At 37.2% G+C, this 26,666-nt stretch overlaps 1 protein-coding gene across 1 annotated transcript in view; it reads right to left on the minus strand.

The window, feature by feature from the left end:
- LOC124046183 (protein kinase C zeta type-like) overlaps nucleotides 1-26,666 on the minus strand; it is a 282,494-nt gene that overhangs the window by 162,729 nt on the left and 93,099 nt on the right. The window contains 1 exon segment of the mRNA XM_046366285.1: nucleotides 24,664-24,714. Within this exon segment, the coding sequence (XP_046222241.1) occupies nucleotides 24,664-24,714 (51 nt within the window).

The following is a 26,666-nucleotide window of genomic DNA, read 5'->3' on the forward strand; positions in this document are numbered from 1 at the left end:
GACTTTAAATAAGTACCTACAGTACTGTACTGTACCAACCCCTCATAATGTCATAAGACTTTAAATAAGTACCTACAGTACTGTACTGTACCAACCCTACAGTCATAATGTCATTATAAGACTTTAAATAAGTACCTACAGTACTGTACCAACCCCTCATAATGTCATTATAAGACTTTAAATAAGTACCTACAGTACTGTACTGTACCAACCCCTCATAATGTCATTATAAGACTTTAAATAAGTACCTACAGTACTGTACTGTACCAACCCCTCAATGTCATTATAAGACTTTAAATAAGTACCTACAGTACTGTACTGTACCAACCCCTCATAATGTCATTATAAGACTTTAAATAAGTACCTACAGTACTGTACCAACCCCTCATAGTGTCATTATAAGACTTTAAATAAGTACCTACAGTACTGTACCAACCCCTCATAGTGTCATTATAAGACTTTAAATAAGTACCTACAGTACTGTACCAACCCCTCATAGTGTCATTATAAGACGTTTAAATAAGTACCTACAGTACTGTACCAACCCTCATAATTATAAGACTTTAAATAAGTACCTACAGTACTGTACCAACCCCTCATAGTGTCATTATAAGACTTTAAATAAGTACCTACAGTACTGTACCAACCCCTCATAATGTCATAAGACTTTAAATAAGTACCTACAGTACTGTACTGTACCAACCCTCATAATGTCATTATAAGACTTTAAATAAGTACCTACAGTACTGTACCAACCCCTCATAGTGTCATTATAAGACTTTAAATAAGTACCTACAGTACTGTACCAACCCCTCATAATGTCATTATAAGACTTTAAATAAGTACCTACAGTACTGTACCAACCCCTCATAATGTCATTATAAGACTTTAAATAAGTACCTACAGTACTGTACCAACCCCTCATAATGTCATAAGACTTTAAATAAGTACCTACAGTACTGTACTGTACCAACCCCTCATAGTGTCATTATAAGACTTTAAATAAGTACCTACAGTACTGTACCAACCCCTCATAATGTCATTATAAGACTTTAAATAAGTACCTACAGTACTGTACTGTACCAACCCCTCATAGTGTCATTATAAGACTTAAATAAGTACCTACAGTACTGTACCAACCCTCATAATGTCATTATAAGACTTTAAATAAGTACCTACAGTACTGTACCAACCCTCATAATGTCATTATAAGACTTTAAATAAGTACCTACAGTACTGTACCAACCCCTCATAATGTCATTATAAGACTTTAAATAAGTACCTACAGTACTGTACTGTACCAACCCTTCATAGTGTCATAATAAGACTTTAAATAAGTACCTACAGTACTGTACTGTAAACCCCTCATAATGTCATTATAAGACTTAAATAAGTACCTACAGTACTGTACTGTACCAACCCCTCATAGTGTCATTATAAGACTTTAAATAAGTACCTACAGTACTGTACCAACCCTCATAATGTCATTATAAGACTATAAATAAGTACCTACAGTACTGTACTGTACCAACCCCTCATAATGTCATTATAAGACTTTAAATAAGTACCTACAGTACTGTACTGTACCCCCTCGTAATGTCATTATAAGACTTTAAATAAGTACCTACAGTACTGTACTGTACCAACCCTCATAATGTCATAAGACTTAAATAAGTACCTACAGTACTGTACTGTACCAACCCCTCATAATGTCATTATAAGACTTTAAATAAGTACCTACAGTACTGTACCAACCCCTCATAATGTCATAAGACCTTAAATAAGTACCTACAGTACTGTACTGTACCAACCCCTCATTATGTCATTATAAGACTATAAATAAGTACCTACAGTACTGTACCAACCCCTCATAATGTCATTATAAGACTTTAAATAAGTACCTACAGTACTGTACTGTACCAACCCCTCATAATGTCATTATAAGACCTTAAATAAGTACCTACAGTACTGTACTGTACCAACCCCTCATAATGTCATTATAAGACTTTAAATAAGTACCTACAGTACTGTACTGTACCAACCCCTCATAATGTCATTATAAGACTTTAAATAAGTACCTACATTACTGTACTGTACCAACCCCTCATAGTGTCATTATAAGACTTTAAATAAGTACCTACATTACTGTACTGTACCAACCCCCTCGTAATGTCATTATAAGACTTTAAATAAGTACCTACAGTACTGTACTGTACCAACCCTCATAATGTCATTATAAGACTTTAAATAAGTACCTACATTACTGTACTGTACCAACCCCTTCATAGTGTCATTATAAGACTTTAAATAAGTACCTACAGTACTGTACTGTACCAACCCCTCATAATGTCATTATAAGACTTTAAATAAGTACCTACAGTACTGTACTGTACCAACCCTCATAATGTCATTATAAGACTTTAAATAAGTACCTACAGTACTGTACCAACCCCTCAATGTCATTATAAGACTTTAAATAAGTACCTACAGTACTGTACCAACCCCTCATAATGTCATTATAAGACTTTAAATAAGTACCTACAGTACTGTACCAACCCCTCATAATGTCATAAGACTTTAAATAAGTACCTACAGTACTGTACCAACCCCTCATAATGTCATAAGACGTTAAATAAGTACCTACATTACTGTACTGTACCAACTCCTCATAATGTCATTATAAGACTTTAAATAAGTACCTACAGTACTGTACCAACCCCTCATAATGTCATTATAAAACTTTAAATAAGTACCTACAGTACTGTACTGTACCAACCCCTCATAGTGTCATTATAAGACTTTAAATAAGTACCTACAGTACTGTACTGTACCAACTCCTCATAATGTCATTATAAGACTTTAAATAAGTACCTACAGTACTGTACCAACCCCTCATAATGTCATTATAAGACTTTAAATAAGTACCTACAGTACTGTACTGTACCAACCCCTCATAGTGTCATTATAAGACTTTAAATAAGTACCTACAGTACTGTACCAACCCCTCATAATGTCATTATAAGACTTTAAATAAGTACCTACAGTACTGTACTGTACCAACTCCTCATAATGTCATTATAAGACTTTAAATACGTACCTACAGTACTGTACCAACCCCTCATAGTGTCATTATAAGACTTTAAAAACGTACCTACAGTACTGTACCAACCCCTCATAGTGTCATTATAAGACTTTAAATAAGTACCTACAGTACTGTACCAACCCCTCATAGTGTCATTATAAGACTTTAAAAAGTACCTACAGTACTGTACCAACCCCTCATAATGTCATAAGACGTTAAATAAGTACCTACAGTACTGTACTGTACCAACTCCTCATAATGTCATTATAAGACTTTAAATAAGTACCTACAGTACTGTACCAACCCTCATAATGTCATTATAAGACTTTAAATAAGTACCTACATTACTGTACTGTACCAACCCCTCATAATGTCATTAAGACTTTAAATAAGTACCTACAGTACTGTACTGTACCAACCCCTCATAATGTCATTATAAGACTATAAATAAGTACCTACAGTACTGTACCAACCCCTCATAATGTCATTATAAGACTTAAATAAGTACCTACAGTACTGTACCAACCCCTCATAATGTCATTATAAGACTTTAAATAAGTACCTACAGTACTGTACCAACCCCTCATAGTGTCATTATAAGACTTTAAATAAGTACCTACAGTACTGTACCAACCCCTCATAGTGTCATTATAAGACTTTAAATAAGTACCTACAGTACTGTACCAACCCCTCATAGTGTCATTATAAGACTTTAAATAAGTACCTACAGTACTGTACCAACCCCTCATAATGTCATAAGACTTAAATAAGTACCTACAGTACTGTACCAACTCCTCATAATGTCATTATAAGACTTTAAATAAGTACCTACAGTACTGTACCAACCCCTCGTAATGTCATTATAAGACTTTAAATAAGTACCTACAGTACTGTACTGTACCAACCCCTCATAATGTCATAAGACTTTAAATAAGTACCTACAGTACTGTACTGTACCAACCCCTCATATGTCATTATAAGACTTTAAATAAGTACCTACAGTACTGTACCAACCCCTCATAATGTCATTATAAGACTTTAAATAAGTACCTACAGTACTGTACCAACCCCTCATAATGTCATTATAAGACTATAAATAAGTACCTACAGTACTGTACCAACCCCTCAGTGTCATTATAAGACTTTAAATAAGTACCTACAGTACTGTACCAACCCCTCATGTCATTATAAGACTATAAATAAGTACCTACATTACTGTACCAACCCCTCATATGTCATTATAAGACTATAAATAAGTACCTACATTACTGTACCAACCCCTCATAGTGTCATTATAAGACTTTAAATAAGTACCAACTCCAACCCCTCATGTCATTATAAGACTTTAAATAAGTACCTACAGTACTGTACTGTACCAACCCTCATTATGTCATTATAAGACTTTAAATAAGTACCTACAGTACTGTACTGTACCAACCCCTCATAGTGTCATTATAAGACTTTAAATAAGTACCTACAGTACTGTACCAACCCCTCATAATGTCATTATAAGACTATAAATAAGTACCTACAGTACTGTACCAACCCCTCATAATGTCATTATAAGACATTAAATAAGTACCTACAGTACTGTACCAACCCCTCGTAATGTCATTATAAGACTTTAAATAAGTACCTACAGTACTGTACCAACCCCTCATAATGTCATAAGACCTTAAATAAGTACCTACAGTACTGTACTGTACCAACCCCTCATAATGTCATTATAAGACTTTAAAAAGTACCTACAGTACTGTACCAACCCTCATAATGTCATAAGACCTTTAAATAAGTACCTACAGTACTGTACTGTACCAACCCCTCATTATGTCATTATAAGACTATAAATAAGTACCTACAGTACTGTACCAACCCCTCATAGTGTCATTATAAGACTTTAAATAAGTACATACAGTACTGTACTGTACCAACCCCTCATAGTGTCATTATAAGACTTTAAATAAGTACCTACAGTACTGTACTGTACCAACCCCTCAATGTCATTATAAGACTTTAAATAAGTACCTACAGTACTGTACTGTACCAACCCCTCATAATGTCATTATAAGACTTAAATAAGTACCTACATTACTGTACTGTACCAAGCCTTCATAGTGTCATTATAAGACTTTAAATAAGTACCTACATTACTGTACTGTACCAACCCCTCGTAATGTCATTATAAGACTTTAAATAAGTACCTACAGTACTGTACTGTACCAACCCCTCATAATGTCATTATAAGACTAAATAAGTACCTACATTACTGTACTGTACCAACCCTTCATAGTGTCATTATAAGACTTTAAATAAGTACCTACAGTACTGTACTGTACCAACCCCTCATAATGTCATTATAAGACTTTAAATAAGTACCTACAGTACTGTACTGTACCAACTCCTCATAATGTCATTATAAGACTATAAATAAGTACCTACAGTACTGTACCAACCCCTCGTAATGTCATTATAAGACTTTAAATAAGTACCTACAGTACTGTACCAACCCCTCGTAATGTCATTATAAGACTTTAAATAAGTACCTACAGTACTGTACCAACCCCTCGTAATGTCATTATAAGACTTTAAAAACGTACCTACAGTACTGTACCAACCCCTCATAATGTCATAAGACGTTAAATAAGTACCTACATTACTGTACTGTACCAACCCCTCATAATGTCATTATAAGACTTTAAATAAGTACCTACAGTACTGAACCAACCCCTCGTAATGTCATTATAAAACTTTAAATAAGTACCTACAGTACTGTACTGTACCAACCCCTCATAGTGTCATTATAAGACTTTAAATAAGTACCTACAGTACTGTACTGTACCAACTCCTCATAATGTCATTATAAGACTTTAAATAAGTACCTACAGTACTGTACCAACCCCTCGTAATGTCATTATAAGACTTTAAATAAGTACCTACAGTACTGTACTGTACCAACCCCTCATAGTGTCATTATAAGACTTTAAATAAGTACCTACAGTACTGTACCAACCCCTCATAATGTCATAAGACCTTAAATAAGTACCTACAGTACTGTACTGTACCAACCCCTCATAATGTCATTATAAGACTTTAAATAAGTACCTACAGTACTGTACTGTACCAACTCCTCATAATGTCATTATAAGACTTTAAAAACGTACCTACAGTACTGTACCAACCCCTCATAGTGTCATTATAAGACTTTAAATAAGTACCTACAGTACTGTACCAACCCCTCATAGTGTCATTATAAGACTTTAAAAAGTACCTACAGTACTGTACCAACCCCTCATAGTGTCATTATAAGACTTTAAATAAGTACCTACAGTACTGTACCAACCCCTCATAGTGTCATTATAAGACTTTAAAAACGTACCTACAGTACTGTACCAACCCCTCATAATGTCATAAGACGTTAAATAAGTACCTACAGTACTGTACTGTACCAACTCCTCATAATGTCATTATAAGACTTTAAATAAGTACCTACAGTACTGTACCAACCCCTCGTAATGTCATTATAAGACTTTAAATAAGTACCTACATTACTGTACTGTACCAACCCCTCATAATGTCATAAGACTATAAATAAGTACCTACAGTACTGTACTGTACCAACCCCTCATTGTGTCATTATAAGACTATAAATAAGTACCTACAGTACTGTACCAACCCCTCATAATGTCATTATAAGACTATAAATAAGTACCTACAGTACTGTACCAACCCCTCATAATGTCATTATAAGACTTTAAATAAGTACCTACAGTACTGTACCAACCCCTCATAGTGTCATTATAAGACTTTAAATAAGTACCTACAGTACTGTACCAACCCCTCATTATGTCATTATAAGACTATAAATAAGTACCTACAGTACTGTACCAACCCCTCGTAATGTCATTATAAGACTTTAAATAAGTACCTACAGTACTGTACTGTACCAACCCCTCATAGTGTCATTATAAGACTTTAAATAAGTACCTACAGTACTGTACCAACCCCTCATAATGTCATAAGACCTTAAATAAGTACCTACAGTACTGTACTGTACCAACCCCTCATAATGTCATTATAAGACTTTAAATAAGTACCTACAGTACTGTACTGTACCAACTCCTCATAATGTCATTATAAGACTTTAAATAAGTACCTACAGTACTGTACCAACCCCTCATAATGTCATTATAAGACTATAAATAGGTACCTACATTACTGTACTGTACCAAGCCTTCATAATGTCATTATAAGACTTTAAATAAGTACCTACAGTACTGTACTGTACTGTACCAACCCTCATAATGTCATTATAAGACTTTAAATAAGTACCTACATTACTGTACTGTACCAACCCCTCATAATGTCATTATAAGACTTTAAATAAGTACCTACAGTACTGTACCAACCCCTCATAGTGTCATTATAAGACTTTAAATAAGTACCTACAGTACTGTACCAACCCCTCATAGTGTCATTATAAGACTTTAAAAACGTACCTACAGTACTGTACCAACCCCTCATAGTGTCATTATAAGACTTTAAATAAGTACCTACAGTACTGTACCAACCCCTCATAGTGTCATTATAAGACTTTAAATAAGTACCTACAGTACTGTACCAACCCCTCATAATGTCATTATAAGACTATAAATAAGTACCTACAGTACTGTACTGTACCAACCCCTCATAGTGTCATTATAAGACTATAAATAAGTACCTACAGTACTGTACTGTACCAACCCCTCATAATGTCATTATAAGACTATAAATAAGTACCTACAGTACTGTACCAACCCCTCATAATGTCATTATAAGACTTTAAATAAGTACCTACATTACTGTACTGTACCAAGCCTTCATAGTGTCATTATAAGACTATAAATAAGTACCTACAGTACTGTACAAACCCTCATAATGTCATTATAAGACTATAAATAAGTACCTACAGTACTGTACTGTACCAACCCCTCATAGTGTCATTATAAGACTATAAATAAGTACCTACAGTACTGTACCAACCCCTCATAATGTCATTATAAGACTATAAATAAGTACCTACAGTACTGTACCAACCCCTCATAATGTCATTATAAGACATTAAATAAGTACCTACAGTACTGTACCAACCCCTCGTAATGTCATTATAAGACTTTAAATAAGTACCTACAGTACTGTACCAACCCCTCATAATGTCATAAGACCTTAAATAAGTACCTACAGTACTGTACTGTACCAACCCCTCATAATGTCATTATAAGACTTTAAAAACGTACCTACAGTACTGTACCAACCCCTCATAATGTCATAAGACTTAAATAAGTACCTACAGTACTGTACTGTACCAACCCCTCATTATGTCATTATAAGACTATAAATAAGTACCTACAGTACTGTACCAACCCCTCATAGTGTCATTATAAGACCTTAAATAAGTACATACAGTACTGTACTGTACCAACCCCTCATAGTGTCATTATAAGACTTTAAATAAGTACCTACAGTACTGTACTGTACCAACCCTCATAATGTCATTATAAGACTTTAAATAAGTACCTACAGTACTGTACTGTACCAACCCCTCATAATGTCATTATAAGACTTTAAATAAGTACCTACATTACTGTACTGTACCAACCCTCATAGTGTCATTATAAGACTTTAAATAAGTACCTACATTACTGTACTGTACCAACCCCTCGTAATGTCATTATAAGACTTTAAATAAGTACCTACAGTACTGTACTGTACCAACCCCTCATAATGTCATTATAAGACTTTAAATAAGTACCTACATTACTGTACTGTACCAAGCCTCATAGTGTCATTATAAGACTTTAAATAAGTACCTACAGTACTGTACTGTACCAACCCCTCGTAATGTCATTATAAGACTTTAAATAAGTACCTACAGTACTGTACTGTACCAACTCCTCATAATGTCATTATAAGACTATAAATAAGTACCTACAGTACTGTACCAACCCCTCGTAATGTCATTATAAGACTTTAAATAAGTACCTACAGTACTGTACTGTACCAACTCCTCATAATGTCATTATAAGACTTTAAATAAGTACCTACAGTACTGTACCAACCCCTCATAATGTCATTATAAGACTATAAATAGGTACCTACATTACTGTACTGTACCAAGCCTTCATAATGTCATTATAAGACTTTAAATAAGTGCCTACAGTACTGTACTGTACTGTACCAACCCCTCGTAATGTCATTATAAGACTTTAAATAAGTACCTACATTACTGTACTGTACCAACCCCTCATAATGTCATTATAAGACTTTAAATAAGTACCTACAGTACTGTACCAACCCCTCATAGTGTCATTATAAGACTTTAAATAAGTACCTACAGTACTGTACCAACCCCTCATAGTGTCATTATAAGACTTTAAAAACGTACCTACAGTACTGTACCAACCCCTCATAGTGTCATTATAAGACTTTAAATAAGTACCTACAGTACTGTACCAACCCCTCATAGTGTCATTATAAGACTTTAAATAAGTACCTACAGTACTGTACCAACCCCTCATAATGTCATTATAAGACTATAAATAAGTACCTACAGTACTGTACTGTACCAACCCCTCATAGTGTCATTATAAGACTATAAATAAGTACCTACAGTACTGTACTGTACTGTACCAACCCCTCATTATGTCATTATAAGACTATAAATAAGTACCTACAGTACTGTACCAACCCCTCATAATGTCATTATAAGACTTTAAATAAGTACCTACATTACTGTACTGTACCAAGCCTTCATAGTGTCATTATAAGACTATAAATAAGTACCTACAGTACTGTACAAACCCCTCATAATGTCATTATAAGACTATAAATAAGTACCTACAGTACTGTACTGTACCAACCCCTCATAGTGTCATTATAAGACTATAAATAAGTACCTACAGTACTGTACCAACCCCTCATAATGTCATTATAAGACTATAAATAAGTACCTACAGTACTGTACCAACCCCTCATAATGTCATTATAAGACATTAAATAAGTACCTACAGTACTGTACCAACCCCTCGTAATGTCATTATAAGACTTTAAATAAGTACCTACAGTACTGTACCAACCCCTCATAATGTCATAAGACCTTAAATAAGTACCTACAGTACTGTACTGTACCAACCCCTCATAATGTCATTATAAGACTTTAAAAACGTACCTACAGTACTGTACCAACCCCTCATAATGTCATAAGACCTTAAATAAGTACCTACAGTACTGTACTGTACCAACCCCTCATTATGTCATTATAAGACTATAAATAAGTACCTACAGTACTGTACCAACCCCTCATAGTGTCATTATAAGACCTTAAATAAGTACATACAGTACTGTACTGTACCAACCCCTCATAGTGTCATTATAAGACTTTAAATAAGTACCTACAGTACTGTACTGTACCAACCCCTCGTAATGTCATTATAAGACTTTAAATAAGTACCTACAGTACTGTACTGTACCAACCCCTCATAATGTCATTATAAGACGATAAATAGGTACCTACATTACTGTACTGTACCAAGCCTTCATAGTGTCATTATAAGACTTTAAATAAGTACCTACATTACTGTACTGTACCAACCCCTCGTAATGTCATTATAAGACTTTAAATAAGTACCTACAGTACTGTACTGTACCAACCCCTCATAATGTCATTATAAGACGATAAATAGGTACCTACATTACTGTACTGTACCAAGCCTTCATAGTGTCATTATAAGACTTTAAATAAGTACCTACAGTACTGTACTGTACCAACCCCTCGTAATGTCATTATAAGACTTTAAATAAGTACCTACAGTACTGTACTGTACCAACTCCTCATAATGTCATTATAAGACTATAAATAAGTACCTACAGTACTGTACCAACCCCTCGTAATGTCATTATAAGACTTTAAATAAGTACCTACAGTACTGTACCAACCCCTCGTAATGTCATTATAAGACTTTAAATAAGTACCTACAGTACTGTACCAACCCCTCGTAATGTCATTATAAGACTTTAAAAACGTACCTACAGTACTGTACCAACCCCTCATAATGTCATAAGACGTTAAATAAGTACCTACATTACTGTACTGTACCAACCCCTCATAATGTCATTATAAGACTTTAAATAAGTACCTACAGTACTGAACCAACCCCTCGTAATGTCATTATAAACTTTAAATAAGTACCTACAGTACTGTACTGTACCAACCCCTCATAGTGTCATTATAAGACTTTAAATAAGTACCTACAGTACTGTACTGTACCAACTCCTCATAATGTCATTATAAGACTTTAAATAAGTACCTACAGTACTGTACCAACCCCTCGTAATGTCATTATAAGACTTTAAATAAGTACCTACAGTACTGTACTGTACCAACCCCTCATAGTGTCATTATAAGACTTTAAATAAGTACCTACAGTACTGTACCAACCCCTCATAATGTCATTATAAGACTTTAAATAAGTACCTACAGTACTGTACTGTACCAACTCCTCATAATGTCATTATAAGACTTTAAAAACGTACCTACAGTACTGTACCAACCCCTCATAGTGTCATTATAAGACTTTAAATAAGTACCTACAGTACTGTACCAACCCCTCATAGTGTCATTATAAGACTTTAAAAACGTACCTACAGTACTGTACCAACCCCTCATAGTGTCATTATAAGACTTTAAATAAGTACCTACAGTACTGTACCAACCCCTCATAGTGTCATTATAAGACTTTAAAAACGTACCTACAGTACTGTACCAACCCCTCATAATGTCATAAGACGTTAAATAAGTACCTACAGTACTGTACTGTACCAACTCCTCATAATGTCATTATAAGACTTTAAATAAGTACCTACAGTACTGTACCAACCCCTCATAATGTCATTATAAGACTTTAAATAAGTACCTACATTACTGTACTGTACCAACCCCTCATAATGTCATAAGACTATAAATAAGTACCTACAGTACTGTACTGTACCAACCCCTCATTGTGTCATTATAAGACTATAAATAAGTACCTACAGTACTGTACCAACCCCTCATAATGTCATTATAAGACTATAAATAAGTACCTACAGTACTGTACCAACCCCTCATAATGTCATTATAAGACTTTAAATAAGTACCTACAGTACTGTACCAACCCCTCATAGTGTCATTATAAGACTTTAAATAAGTACCTACAGTACTGTACCAACCCCTCATTATGTCATTATAAGACTATAAATAAGTACCTACAGTACTGTACCAACCCCTCATAATGTCATTATAAGACTTTAAATAAGTACCTACAGTACTGTACTGTACCAACCCTCATAGTGTCATTATAAGACTTTAAATAAGTACCTACAGTACTGTACCAACCCCTCATAATGTCATAAGACTTAAATAAGTACCTACAGTACTGTACTGTACCAACCCTCATAATGTCATTATAAGACTTTAAATAAGTACCTACAGTACTGTACTGTACCAACTCCTCATAATGTCATTATAAGACTTTAAATAAGTACCTACAGTACTGTACCAACCCCTCATAATGTCATTATAAGACTATAAATAGGTACCTACATTACTGTACTGTACCAAGCCTTCATAATGTCATTATAAGACTTTAAATAAGTGCCTACAGTACTGTACTGTACTGTACCAACCCCTCGTAATGTCATTATAAGACTTTAAATAAGTACCTACATTACTGTACTGTACCAACCCCTCATAATGTCATTATAAGACTTTAAATAAGTACCTACAGTACTGTACCAACCCCTCATAGTGTCATTATAAGACTTTAAATAAGTACCTACAGTACTGTACCAACCCCTCATAGTGTCATTATAAGACTTTAAAAACGTACCTACAGTACTGTACCAACCCCTCATAGTGTCATTATAAGACTTTAAATAAGTACCTACAGTACTGTACCAACCCCTCATAGTGTCATTATAAGACTTTAAATAAGTACCTACAGTACTGTACCAACCCCTCATAGTGTCATTATAAGACTTTAAAAACGTACCTACAGTACTGTACCAACCCCTCATAATGTCATAAGACGTTAAATAAGTACCTACAGTACTGTACTGTACCAACTCCTCATAATGTCATTATAAGACTTTAAATAAGTACCTACAGTACTGTACCAACCCCTCATAGTGTCATTATAAGACTTTAAATAAGTACCTACAGTACTGTACCAACTCCTCATAATGTCATTATAAGACTTTAAATAAGTACCTACAGTACTGTACCAACCCCTCGTAATGTCATTATAAGACTTTAAATAAGTACCTACATTACTGTACTGTACCAACCCCTCATAATGTCATAAGACTATAAATAAGTACCTACAGTACTGTACTGTACTGTACCAACCCCTCATTATGTCATTATAAGACTATAAATAAGTACCTACAGTACTGTACCAACCCCTCATAATGTCATTATAAGACTATAAATAAGTACCTACAGTACTGTACTGTACCAACCCCTCATAGTGTCATTATAAGACTATAAATAAGTACCTACAGTACTGTACCAACCCCTCATAATGTCATTATAAGACTTTAAATAAGTACCTACAGTACTGTACCAACCCCTCATAGTGTCATTATAAGACTTTAAATAAGTACCTACAGTACTGTACCAACCCCTCGTAATGTCATTATAAGACTTTAAATAAGTACCTACATTACTGTACTGTACCAAGCCTTCATAGTGTCATTATAAGACTTTAAATAAGTACCTACATTACTGTACTGTACCAACCCCTCATTATGTCATTATAAGACTATAAATAAGTACCTACATTACTGTACCAACCCCTCATTATGTCATTATAAGACTATAAATAAGTACCTACAGTACTGTACTGTACCAACCCCTCATAGTGTCATTATAAGACTATAAATAAGTACCTACAGTACTGTACCAACCCCTCATAATGTCATAAGACGTTAAATAAGTACCTACAGTACTGTACTGTACCAAGCCTTCATAATGTCATTATAAGACTTTAAATAAGTACCTACAGTACTGTACCAACCCCTCGTAATGTCATTATAAGACTTTAAATAAGTACCTACATTACTGTACTGTACCAACCCCTCATAATGTCATAAGACTATAAATAAGTACCTACATTACTGTACCAACCCCTCTTTATGTCATTATAAGACTATAAATAAGTACCTACAGTACTGTACCAACCCCTCATAATGTCATTATAAGACTATAAATAAGTACCTACAGTACTGTACCAACCCCTCATAATGTCATTATAAGACTTTAAATAAGTACCTACAGTACTGTACCAACCCCTCATAGTGTCATTATAAGACTTTAAATAAGTACCTACATTACTGTACTGTACCAACCCCTCATTATGTCATTATAAGACGTTAAATAAGTACCTACAGTACTGTACTGTACCAACCCCTCATTATGTCATTATAAGACTATAAATAAGTACCTACATTACTGTACCAACCCCTCATTATGTCATTATAAGACTATAAATAAGTACCTACATTACTGTACCAACCCCTCATAGTGTCATTATAAGACTTTAAATAAGTACCTACAGTACTGTACTGTACCAACTCCTCATAATGTCATTATAAGACTTTAAATAAGTACCTACAGTACTGTACTGTACCAACCCTTCATAGTGTCATTATAAGACTTTAAATAAGTACCTACAGTACTGTACCAACCCCTCATAATGTCATTATAAGACTTTAAATAAGTACCTACATTACTGTACTGTACCAAGCCTTCATAGTGTCATTATAAGACTTTAAATAAGTACCTACATTACTGTACTGTACCAACCCCTCATTATGTCATAAGACTATAAATAAGTACCTACATTACTGTACCAACCCTCATTATGTCATTATAAGACTTAAATAAGTACCTACAGTACTGTACCAACCCCTCATAATGTCATTATAAGACTATAAATAAGTACCTACAGTACTGTACCAACCCCTCGTAATGTCATTATAAGACTTTAAATAAGTACCTACATTACTGTACTGTACCAACCCCTCATAATGTCATAAGACTATAAATAAGTACCTACATTACTGTACCAACCCCTCATTATGTCATTATAAGACTATAAATAAGTACCTACAGTACTGTACCAACCCCTCATAATGTCATTATAAGACTATAAATAAGTACCTACAGTACTGTACCAACCCCTCATAATGTCATTATAAGACTTTAAATAAGTACCTACAGTACTGTACCAACCCCTCATAGTGTCATTATAAGACTTTAAATAAGTACCTACAGTACTGTACCAACCCCTCAGTGTCATTATAAGACTTTAAATAAGTACCTACAGTACTGTACCAACCCCTCATTATGTCATTATAAGACTATAAATAAGTACCTACATTACTGTACCAACCCCTCATTATGTCATTATAAGACTATAAATAAGTACCTACATTACTGTACCAACCCCTCATAGTGTCATTATAAGACTTTAAATAAGTACCTACAGTACTGTACTGTACCAACTCCTCATAATGTCATTATAAGACTTTAAATAAGTACCTACAGTACTGTACCAACCCCTCGTAATGTCATTATAAGACTTTAAATAAGTACCTACAGTACTGTACCAACTCCTCATAATGTCATAAGACTTTAAATAAGTACCTACAGTACTGTACCAACCCCTCGTAATGTCATTATAAGACTTTAAATAATATCTACAGTACTGTACTGTACCAACCCCTCATAGTGTCATAAGACTTTAAATAAGTACCTACAGTACTGTACTGTACCAACCCCTCATAGTGTCATAAGACTTTAAATAAGTACCTACAGTACTGTACTGTACCAACCCCTCATAGTGTCATAAGACTTTCAATAAGTACCTACAGTACTGTACCAACCCCTCATAGTGTCATAAGACTTTAAATAAGTACCTACAGTACTGTACCAACCCCTCATAATGTCATAAGACGTTAAATAAGTACCTACAGTACTGTACTGTACCAACTCCTCATAATGTCATAAGACTTTAAATAAGTACCTACAGTACTGTACTGTACCAACCCCTCATAGTGTCATAAGACTTTAAATAAGTACCTACAGTACTGTACTGTACCAACCGCTTATAGTGTCATTATAAGACTTTAAATAAGTACCTACAGTACTGTACCAACCCCTCAGTGTCATTATAAGACTTTAAATAAGTACCTACAGTACTGTACCAACCCCTCAGTGTCATTATAAGACTTTAAATAAGTACCTACAGTACTGTACCAACCCCTCAATGTCATAAGACGTTAAATAAGTACCTACAGTACTGTACCAACTCCTCATAATGTCATAAGACTTTAAATAAGTACCTACAGTACTGTACTGTACCAACCCCTCAATGTCATAATAAGACTTTAAATAAGTACCTACAGTACTGTACTGTACCAACTCCTCATAATGTCATAATAAGACTTTAAATAAGTACCTACAGTACTGTACCAACTCCTCATAATGTCATTATAAGACTTTAAATAAGTACCTACAGTACTGTACTGTACCAACTCCTCATAATGTCATAATAAGACTTTAAATAAGTACCTACAGTACTGTACTGTACCAACTCCTCATAATGTCATAATAAGACTTTAAATAAGTACCTACAGTACTGTACCAACTCCTCATAATGTCATTATAAGACTTTAAATAAGTACCTACAGTACTGTACTGTACCAACTCCTCATAATGTCATTATAAGACTTTAAATAAGTACCTACAGTACTGTACCAACCCCTCGTAATGTCATTATAAGACTTTAAATAAGTACCTACAGTACTGTACTGTACCAACTCCTCATAATGTCATAATACTTTAAATAAGTACCTACAGTACTGTACCAACCCCTCGTAATGTCATTATAAGACTTTAAATAAGTACCTACAGTACTGTACTGTACCAACCCCTCATAGTGTCATAAGACTTTAAATAAGTACCTACAGTACTGTACTGTACCAACCCCTCATAGTGTCATAAGACTTTAAATAAGTACCTACAGTACTGTACTGTACCAACCCCTCATAGTGTCATAAGACTTTAAATAAGTACCTACAGTACTGTACCAACCCCTCAGTGTCATTATAAGACTTTAAATAAGTACCTACAGTACTGTACCATCCCCTCATAATGTCATTATAAGACTTTAAATAAGTACCTACATTACTGTACCAACCCCTCATAATGTCATTATAAGACTTTAAATAAGTACCTACAGTACTGTACCAACCCCTCATAATGTCATTATAAGACTTTAAATAAGTACCTACAGTACTGTACCAACCCCTCATAATGTCATTATAAGACTTTAAATAAGTACCTACAGTACTGTACTGTACCAACCCCTCATAGTGTCATTATAAGACTATAAATAAGTACCTACAGTACTGTACTGTACCAACCCCTCATAGTGTCATTATAAGACTTTAAATAAGTACCTACAGTACTGTACTGTACCAACCCCTCATAATGTCATTATAAGACTATAAATAAGTACCTACATTACTGTACTGTACCAACCCCTCATAATGTCATTATAAGACTTTAAATAAGTACCTACAGTACTGTACCAACCCCTCATAATGTCATTATAAGAATTTAAATAAGTACCTACAGTACTGTACCAACCCCTCAGTGTCATTATAAGACTTTAAAAACGTACCTACAGTACTGTACCAACCCCTCATAATGTCATAAGACTTTAAATAAGTACCTACATTACTGTACTGTACCAACCCCTCATAATGTCATTATAAGACTATAAATAAGTATGTCTTACTATAATCTTACAATAATCCATAGTTCTTAACAGCTGGCTTGAGCCTGCTGAAAACTTAAAGATAAATCATATTATGAGTGATAATAAAACAGAAGGGCATCAAAACATCTTGTTATACCTCATTATACCTGCTGGCTGGTAGGTTTCTATTCTGTCGTCAACTTCCATTGTCCTCCAAGAGTTGCTACATATTTTCGCACTGCTAGTATTTTATCTGACATCATCAACAGGACATCTCCTCCCACACACTGCTAGTATTTTATCTGACATCATCAACAGGACATCTCCTCCCACACACTGCTAGTATTTTATCTGCCATCATCACCAGGACATCTCCTCCCACACACTGCTAGTATTTTATCTGCCATCATCACCAGGACATCTCCTCCCACACACTGCTAGTATTTTATCTGCCATCATCAACAGGACATCTCCTCCCACACACTGCTAGTATTTTATCTGCCATCATCACCAGGACATCTCCTCCCACACACTGCTAGTATTTTATCTGCCATCATCACCAGGACATCTCCTCCCACACACTGCTAGTATTTTATCTGCCATCATCACCAGGACATCTCCTCCCACACACTGCTAGTATTTTATCTGCCATCATCACCAGGACATCTCCTCCCACACACTGCTAGTATTTTATCTGACATCATCACCAGGACATCTCCTCCCACACACTGCTAGTATTTTATCTGCCATCATCAACAGGACATCTCCTCCCACACACTGCTAGTATTTTATCTGCCATCATCACCAGGACATCTCCTCCCACACACTGCTAGTATTTTATCTGCCATCATCACCAGGACATCTCCTCCCACACACTGCTAGTATTTTATCTGCCATCATCAACAGGACATCTCCTCCCACACACTGCTAGTATTTTATCTGCCATCATCACCAGGATATCTCCTCCCACACACTGCTAGTATTTTATCTGCCATCACCAGGACATCTCCTCCCACACACTGCTAGTATTTTATCTGCCATCATCACCAGGACATCTCCTCCCACACACTGCTAGTATTTTATCTGCCATCATCACCAGGACATCTCCTCCCACACACTGCTAGTATTTTATCTGCCATCATCACCAGGACATTCCCTCCCACACACTGCTAGTATTTTATCTGCCATCATCACCAGGACATCTCCTCCCACACACTGCTAGTATTTTATCTGCCATCATCACCAGGACATCTCCTCCCACACACTGCTAGTATTTTATCTGCCATCATCAACAGGACATCTCCTCCCACACACTGCTAGTATTTTATCTGCCATCATCAACAGGACATCTCCTCCCACACACTGCTAGTATTTTATCTGCCATCATCACCAGGACATCTCCTCCCACACACTGCTAGTATTTTATCTGCCATCATCAACAGGACATCTCCTCCCACACACTGCTAGTATTTTATCTGCCATCATCAACAGGACATCTCCTCCCACACACTGCTAGTATTTTATCTGCCATCATCAACAGGACATCTCCTCCCACACACTGCTAGTATTTTATCTGCCATCATCAACAGGACATCTCCTCCCACACACTGCTAGTATTTTATCTGCCATCATCAACAGGACATCTCTCCCCACACTGCTAGTATTTTATCTGCCATCATCGCCAGGACATCTCCTCCCACACACTGCTAGTATTTTATCTGCCATAATCACCAGGACATCTCCTCCCACACACTGCTAGTATTTTATCTGACATCATCACCAGGACATCTCCTCCCACACACTTCAGCAGCATGCCATGTCTGCCAGGGTGAAGCGTTAATGCAAGGCCTATTCTCTATACATTATATTTCCCCCTGTAACTACCCAGAGGACCATAATGCAAAGACGTGTTGGAGCTTTCAACCTGAAAAATATCTAGATATACACTAAATGTCAGACACTGTTACACCCTGTAGAATAAACCATAATGCAAAGACGTGTTGGAGCTTTCAACCTGAAAAATATCTAGATATACACTAACCCTCAGACACTGTTACACCCTGTAGAATAAACCCACATATCCCACCTAAAGGGAGGGAGCCTACTACACGTGTAATATGATGGACAGCTAAGAGACAGACCCTCAGACACTGTTACACCCAGGTGGACACACCCTGAGTCTCACACACCGACATAGTACAACTGCACCACAACGACCTAACGTATTTAGTAGAGTCCCCTCCCCCTCCTCCTCTGAGCCAATAGGAAGGCTATTTCAAGGACAATTTCCTGTTTTTTCCTCTTCCTCCTCCCTCACTCCTCTATAGCCACAGCAGCAATTGAGCCAACCCTCTCATACAAAAGCACTGAAAGACTACTATATCAATATCTACTGTAACTAACTAACCTAAACTAACTCATTTTCTCTGTAGCACAGAGAACGCAAACATAAAACATGTTCCTTACAGATGCATGGACAACAATATACAGAATATATCACATGCTATATGATTACGCATGCACAAAACACAGCAGCATATAAATCACCATGCACACACACATTCAATGATCGCATGTATGTATATTACCTACAGACTGGCGGTCAGCATCCGGTAACTGTGCTCTCCTCATAGAGCAAAGGAAGGGTATGCTGTCTCTGGACAGAGCACAGGCATCCCTTATAACACACCAACACACACACCCACCAACACACACACCCACCAACACACGCGCTGGCGCACTACCCGGCAAAACATGCTGGCGCAGCAGCATATATGCATTATAGACAACCTGATAGAGAGGGATAGAGAGAGAGAGCGCGAGATGCCATGATATACCACACAGCAAGAGAGACTATAGGGTGACTTACAAGACATTTCGGTAAGTTATGTTCATCTTCTACGTTAACCATTCTTCAACAATTAGAGAAAGTGGTTCTCATTTCCAACATTAGCGAAGAGCTTAAAATGCACACCATCAGATTGCCTCTCTGTGATGCTGAGAATAGAAAACCCAAACCAGAGGATTCATTGGCACAGACATTTTCAGAACACTGTGTCTCAGTATCACCGCCAGGGAATGTCAGAAGAAACGGAGAGAGGTATCGGTTAACAGAGAGTTATTGTACAGAGGTATCGGTCAACAGACTGTAGGACGCAACAACTAACGAGAAAAATCTGTGCACTGGAACAAAGTTTTCGTAACTGATTGTTTGGACAAATCACTATTTTGCAGGTGTTCGCATCTTTCGTATTTCAGAAGGGGAATGGGCATTTTGCCCATATACTTGTCCGTAACTTGCAAAGAGGGTGTGGAGCTACGACCCTGCTTCCGCTCCTCGTTCAAATAACTTTTCTAACATGTCTCTCCCTGAAATGAATTGAGAATCTGACACAGTTACGCAAGATTTTAGTTCTGGGTTTCTGAGATTAAGAGATGAAAGAGGAAATAGGTGTCAAAGGGAATAGAAGGAGTAGAAAGATAGAGGGAAAAGAAAGAAAGGGAGGAGGAGGGAAAAGAAAGAAAGGGAGGAGGAGGGAAAAGAAAGAAAGGGAGGAGGAGGGAAAAGAAAGAAAGGTAGAAAGAAAGGGAGGAGGAGGGAAAAGAAAGAAAGGGAGGAGGAGGGAAAAGAAAGAAAGGGAGGAGGGAAAAGAAAGAAAGGTAGGAGGAGGGAAAAGAAAGGAAGGTAGGAGGAGGGAAAAGAAAGGAAGGTAGGAGGAGGGAAAAGAAAGGAAGGTAGGAGGAGGGAAAAGAAAGGAAGGTAGGAGGAGGGAAAAGAAAGGAGGAAGAGGGAAAAGAAAGGGAGGAGGAGGGAAAAGAAAGGAAGGTAGAGGGAAAATAAAGGAAGGTAGAGGGAAAAGAAGGAAGGTAGAGGGAAAAGAAGGAAGGTAGAGGGAAAAGAAAGAAGGAAGAGGGAAAAGAAAGGAAGAGGGAAAAGAAAGGAAGAGGGAAAAGAAAGGAAGAGGGAAAAGAAAGGAAGAGGGAAAAGAAAGGAAGAGGGAAAAGAAAGGGAGAGGGAAAAGAAAGGAAGAGGGAAAAGAAAGGAAGAGGGAAAAGAAAGGAAGAGGGAAAAGAAAGAGGGAAAAGAAAGGAAGAGGGAAAAGAAAGGAAGAGGGAAAAGGTAGAGGGAAAAGAAAGGAAGAGGGAAAAGAAAGGAAGAGGGAAAAGAAGAGGGGGAGAGAAAGTGCAGGAGTCAGCAGTGAGCTGAAGACGTCAACTGCGGTCACCACCCTTTGAGCGAGAGGAGTGTTAAAACCATGACACTTTATAGAAGGCAATGCTCCGGAACGAAGATGTGCTTAATTTTACCGGGTTGCTTCAGAAAACGTTTGAGTAATGTTCAGCCGGTCTGTTATGCGTGTGCACAGGACCATTTTGACATCATAGAAGTCAAATAGAAAGTGGATTCTTTATCATTAAAGTGCATTTACTGATATAGAAGCACCCATGTCCTCTAAGAGTAACTAAATATGTGTGTGTACCTAGCTTGGTCTTGATTTCATGCTCATTGGTTAAAAGTATATACAATGCATTACAGAAAGTACTCAGACACCTTCACTTTTTCCACATTTTGTTACAGCCTTATTTTCCTCATCAATTGAAACACAATACCCCATAATGACAAAGCAAAAACAGTTTTTAGAAATGTTTGTAAACATAAGTATTCAAATCCTTTAATCAGTACTTTGTTGAAGCACCTATGGCAGCGATTACAGCCCTGAGTTCTCTTGGGTATGACGCTACAAGGTTGGGGCGGCAGGTAGCCTAGTGGTAAGAGCATTGGGCCAGTAACCGAAAGATTGCTAGATCGAATCCCTGAGCCGACAAGGTAAAAATCTGTCGTTATTCCCTTGAACAAGGCAGTTAACCCACTGTTCCTAGGCAGTCATTGTAAATAAGAATTTGTTCTTAACTGACTTTCCTAGTTAAATAAAGGTTAAAAAAATGGAATGGCGAATGGAGTTTCTCCCATTCTTTCAAGCTCTTTTAGATTGGATGGGGGGTGTCTCTCCAGAGATGATCGGATTCAAGTCCGGGCTCTGGCTGGGCCACTCAAGGACATTCAGAGACTTGTTCCGAAGCTACTCCTGTGTTTCCTTGGCTGTGTGCTTAGGGTCGTTGTCCTGTTGGAAGGTGAACCTTCACCCCAGTCTGAGTGCTCTGGAGTAGGTTTTCATTAAGAATCTCTCTCTACTTTTCTCTCTGTACATCCCCACAGCAAGATGCTGCCACCACCATGCTTCACCAGAGGGATAGTGCAATATTTCCTCCAGACGTTACGCTTGGCATTCAGTCCAAAGAGTCAAATCTTGGTTTCTTGACCAACTCCAAGCGGGCTGTCATGTGCCTTTTACTGAAGAGTGGCTTCCATCTGGCCACCTGAGCTCAATTTCGAGTCTATTAACAAAAGGGTCTGAATACATTCATTTTTAATACATTTGCAAAAATGTCTAAAAACCTGTATTCGCTTTGTCATTATGGGGTATTGTGTGTAGATTGATGAGTAATTATTTTTTTTTAAATACATTTTAGAATAAGGCTGTAATGTAACAAAATGTGGAAAAAGTAAAGGGATCTGAATACTTTGCGAATGCACTGTATAGCGACCGTATGCTTTTCTTTTGTATAATGGATTCTATGCACAGTATAGTATAATAACATATTTGCTAGCCTATTAAGCCCCTGAGAAAAAATCAAGAAACGTAAGTGGTGGCCGGATGTCTTTCTAACATCTGCAGTCAATGAACAGATCAATTGGCAGTAATTGCATATTGAGTATGGACTGGCTGGTGAACTAGGCTAACCTCTGTTTGTTTGCAGGGAAATTCGAGAGACGTTTGGGACGAGACCGTGTGAGGGAACAGTTTCTAATGTGACTCTTCCTTCTTGGTCAGGGGTTCCCAAACTCTTTCACTCGGGCCCCTCTTCCAGCATTGGGGAACATCGCGCACGCACCGCGTCTATATCTATGTGCACAAGCACTATTCATGACACAAACTGTTCACACCCCTCTTGTTGGTGGAGATCATTTTGCAGTTTTGCTAATTTGCTAAAGTTAATTTTCTTTAAATTCTAAACCTTTTACTATGTCTAATGTGTATTAATTTATTATTTGAGTGACAAAACAATAACAATATCAATGGGCTAAAAAAAACAAAAGAAAAATAACAGCTGACATGGACTAGTTGATCTGGAAGTCTCTGACAAATTGTAAATATCTCTCTAAGGTTTGCAAAGACTAACCATGACAAGACGAACTAATGATGCACAACCCAATTTCAAAAATGCATCTTGTGCATTATATGATTACAACTTTCAAGAGCAAGTTTAAAGCCAGACACCGACCCCTCGCCTGCCCCACAGTTTGGGAATCACTGTTCTAGGTGGTCTAATTTTCTGTGACAGCCAGACAAGTGGTGTTGTCAAACACCTTGTATCCAGGATGCCTTGGTTTCTCCCTCAGAGGACAGGATGAGGAATCTGAACTGCCAGTTAGTGGAGTGAACACTGAACACCACGAAGGTAGAGGAGCATGCCATGTTACACTACCAAAGAGTGAAGGGAAGGTGGTTAACTAACTATAAATAACTTCATTGTTTCATTTCACAGTCAACTATTCAATTCATTTACAATCAGTAAGCTAATGCTAATAATCTTGTTTGTTTGCTAGCCAGCTACAGGAAGCTGCTTCACGGAAACCAGGTGTAATACATGTGTATAATATGTAGCACTAGTACTCACGGTCTTCTCCTGGACATGGCATACCTGGCTTCACTGGGATACTGGGGAAGACTGCAAGAGAATGATGAACGACAACTATGAATATCCAGAGACATGTCCAATCGAAACCTCTGAACATACTGACTAATGGCTACTCAAATAAATGTGTATGTATCCTAAACCACTGAATTAAAAGTAAATTATTTGCATTGAGATAATAGAAAAATTATTGCAGAGGAGGAGGTGAAAAGAGAACAGAGAGGAGTAAGTGAAAAGAGAACAGAGAGGAGTAAGTGAAAAGAGAACAGAGAGGAGTAAGTGAAAAGAGAACAGAGAGGAGTAAGTGAAAAGAGAACAGAGAGGAGTAAGTGAAAAGAGAACAGAGAGGAGTAAGTGAAAAGAGAACAGAGAAGAGTAAGTGAAAAGAGAACAGAGAAGAGGAGGTGAAAAGAGAACAGAGAAGAGGAGGTGAAAAGAGAACAGAGAAGAGGAGGTGAAAAGAGAACAGAGAAGAGGAGGTGAAAAGAGAACAGAGAAGAGGAGGTGAAAAGAGAACAGAGAAGAGGAGGTGAAAAGAGAACAGAGAAGAGGAGGTGAAAAGAGAACAGAGAAGAGGAGGTGAAAAGAGAACAGAGAAGAGGAGGTGAAAAGAGAACAGAGAAGAGGAGGTGAAAAGAGAACAGAGAAGAGGGGGTGAAAAGAGAACAGAGAAGAGGAGGTGAAAAGAGAACAGAGAAGAGGAGGTGAAAAGAGAACAGAGAAGAGGAGGAGGAAAAAGAGAACAGAGAGAAGGAGGTGAAAAGAGAACAGAGAGGAGGAGAAAAGAGAAGTAGGAGGTGAAAAGAGAAGTAGAGGAGGAGGTGAAAAGAGAACAGAGAAGAGTGAAAAGAAAGAGAAGTAGAGGAGGAGGTGAAAAGAGAAGTAGAGAGGAGGAGGTGAAAAGAGAAGTAGAGGAGGAGGTGAAAAGAGAAGTAGAGGAGGAGGTGAAAAAGAGAAGTAGAGGAGGAGGTGAAAAGAGAAGTAGAGGAGGAGGTGAAAAGAGAAGTAGAGGAGGAGGTGAAAAGAGAAGTAGAGGAGGAGGTGAAAAGAGAAGTAGAGGAGGAGGTGAAAAGAGAAGTAGAGGATGAGGTGAAAAGAGAAGTAGAGGATGAGGTGAAAAGAGAACAGAGAAGAGGAGGTGAAAAGAGAACAGAGAAGAGGAGGTGAAAAGAAGAGAGGTGAAAAGAGAACAGAGAGGAGGAGGTGAAAAGAGAAGAGGAGGAGGTGAAAAGAGAACAGTAGAGGAGGAGGTGAAAGAGAACAGAGAAGAGGAGGAGGAGAAAAGAGAAGTAGAGGAGGAGGTGAAAAAGAAAGTAGAGGAGGAGGTGAAAAGAGAAAGTAGAGGAGGAGGTGAAAAGAGAAGTAGAGGAGGAGGTGAAGAGAGAAGAGAGAGGAGGAGGTGAAGAGAGAAGTAGAGGAGGAGGTGAAGAGAGAAGTAGAGGAGGAGGTGAAAAGAGAAGTAGAGGAGGAGGTGAAAGAGAAGTAGAGGAGGAGGTGAAAAGAGAAGTAGAGGAGGAGGTGAAAAGAGAAGTAGAGGAGGAGGTGAAAAGAGAAGTAGAGGAGGAGGTGAAAAGAGAAGTAGAGGAGGAGGTGAAAAGAGAAGTAGAGGAGGAGGTGAAAAGAGAACAGAGAGAGGAGGTGAAAGAGAACAGAGAAGAAGAGTAGGTGAAAAGAGAACAGAGAAGAGGAGGAAAAGAGAACAGAGAAGTAGAGGTGAAAAGAGAAGTAGAGGATGAGGTGAAAGAGAACAGAGAAGAGGAGGTGAAAAGAGAACAGAGAAGAGGAGGTGAAAAGAGAACAGAGAAGAGGAGGTGAAAAGAGAACAGAGAAGAGGAGGTGAAAAGAGAACAGAGAAGAGGAGGTGAAAAGAGAACAGAGAAGAGGAGGTGAAAAGAGAACAGAGAAGAGGAGGTGAAAAAGAGAACAGAGAAGCGGAGGAGGAGAGGAGGTGAAAAGAGAAGAGAAGAGGAGGTGAAAAGAGAAGT

This window comes from Oncorhynchus gorbuscha, linkage group LG10, assembly GCF_021184085.1.
Source record: "Oncorhynchus gorbuscha isolate QuinsamMale2020 ecotype Even-year linkage group LG10, OgorEven_v1.0, whole genome shotgun sequence".
Lineage (NCBI taxonomy): Eukaryota > Metazoa > Chordata > Actinopteri > Salmoniformes > Salmonidae > Oncorhynchus > Oncorhynchus gorbuscha.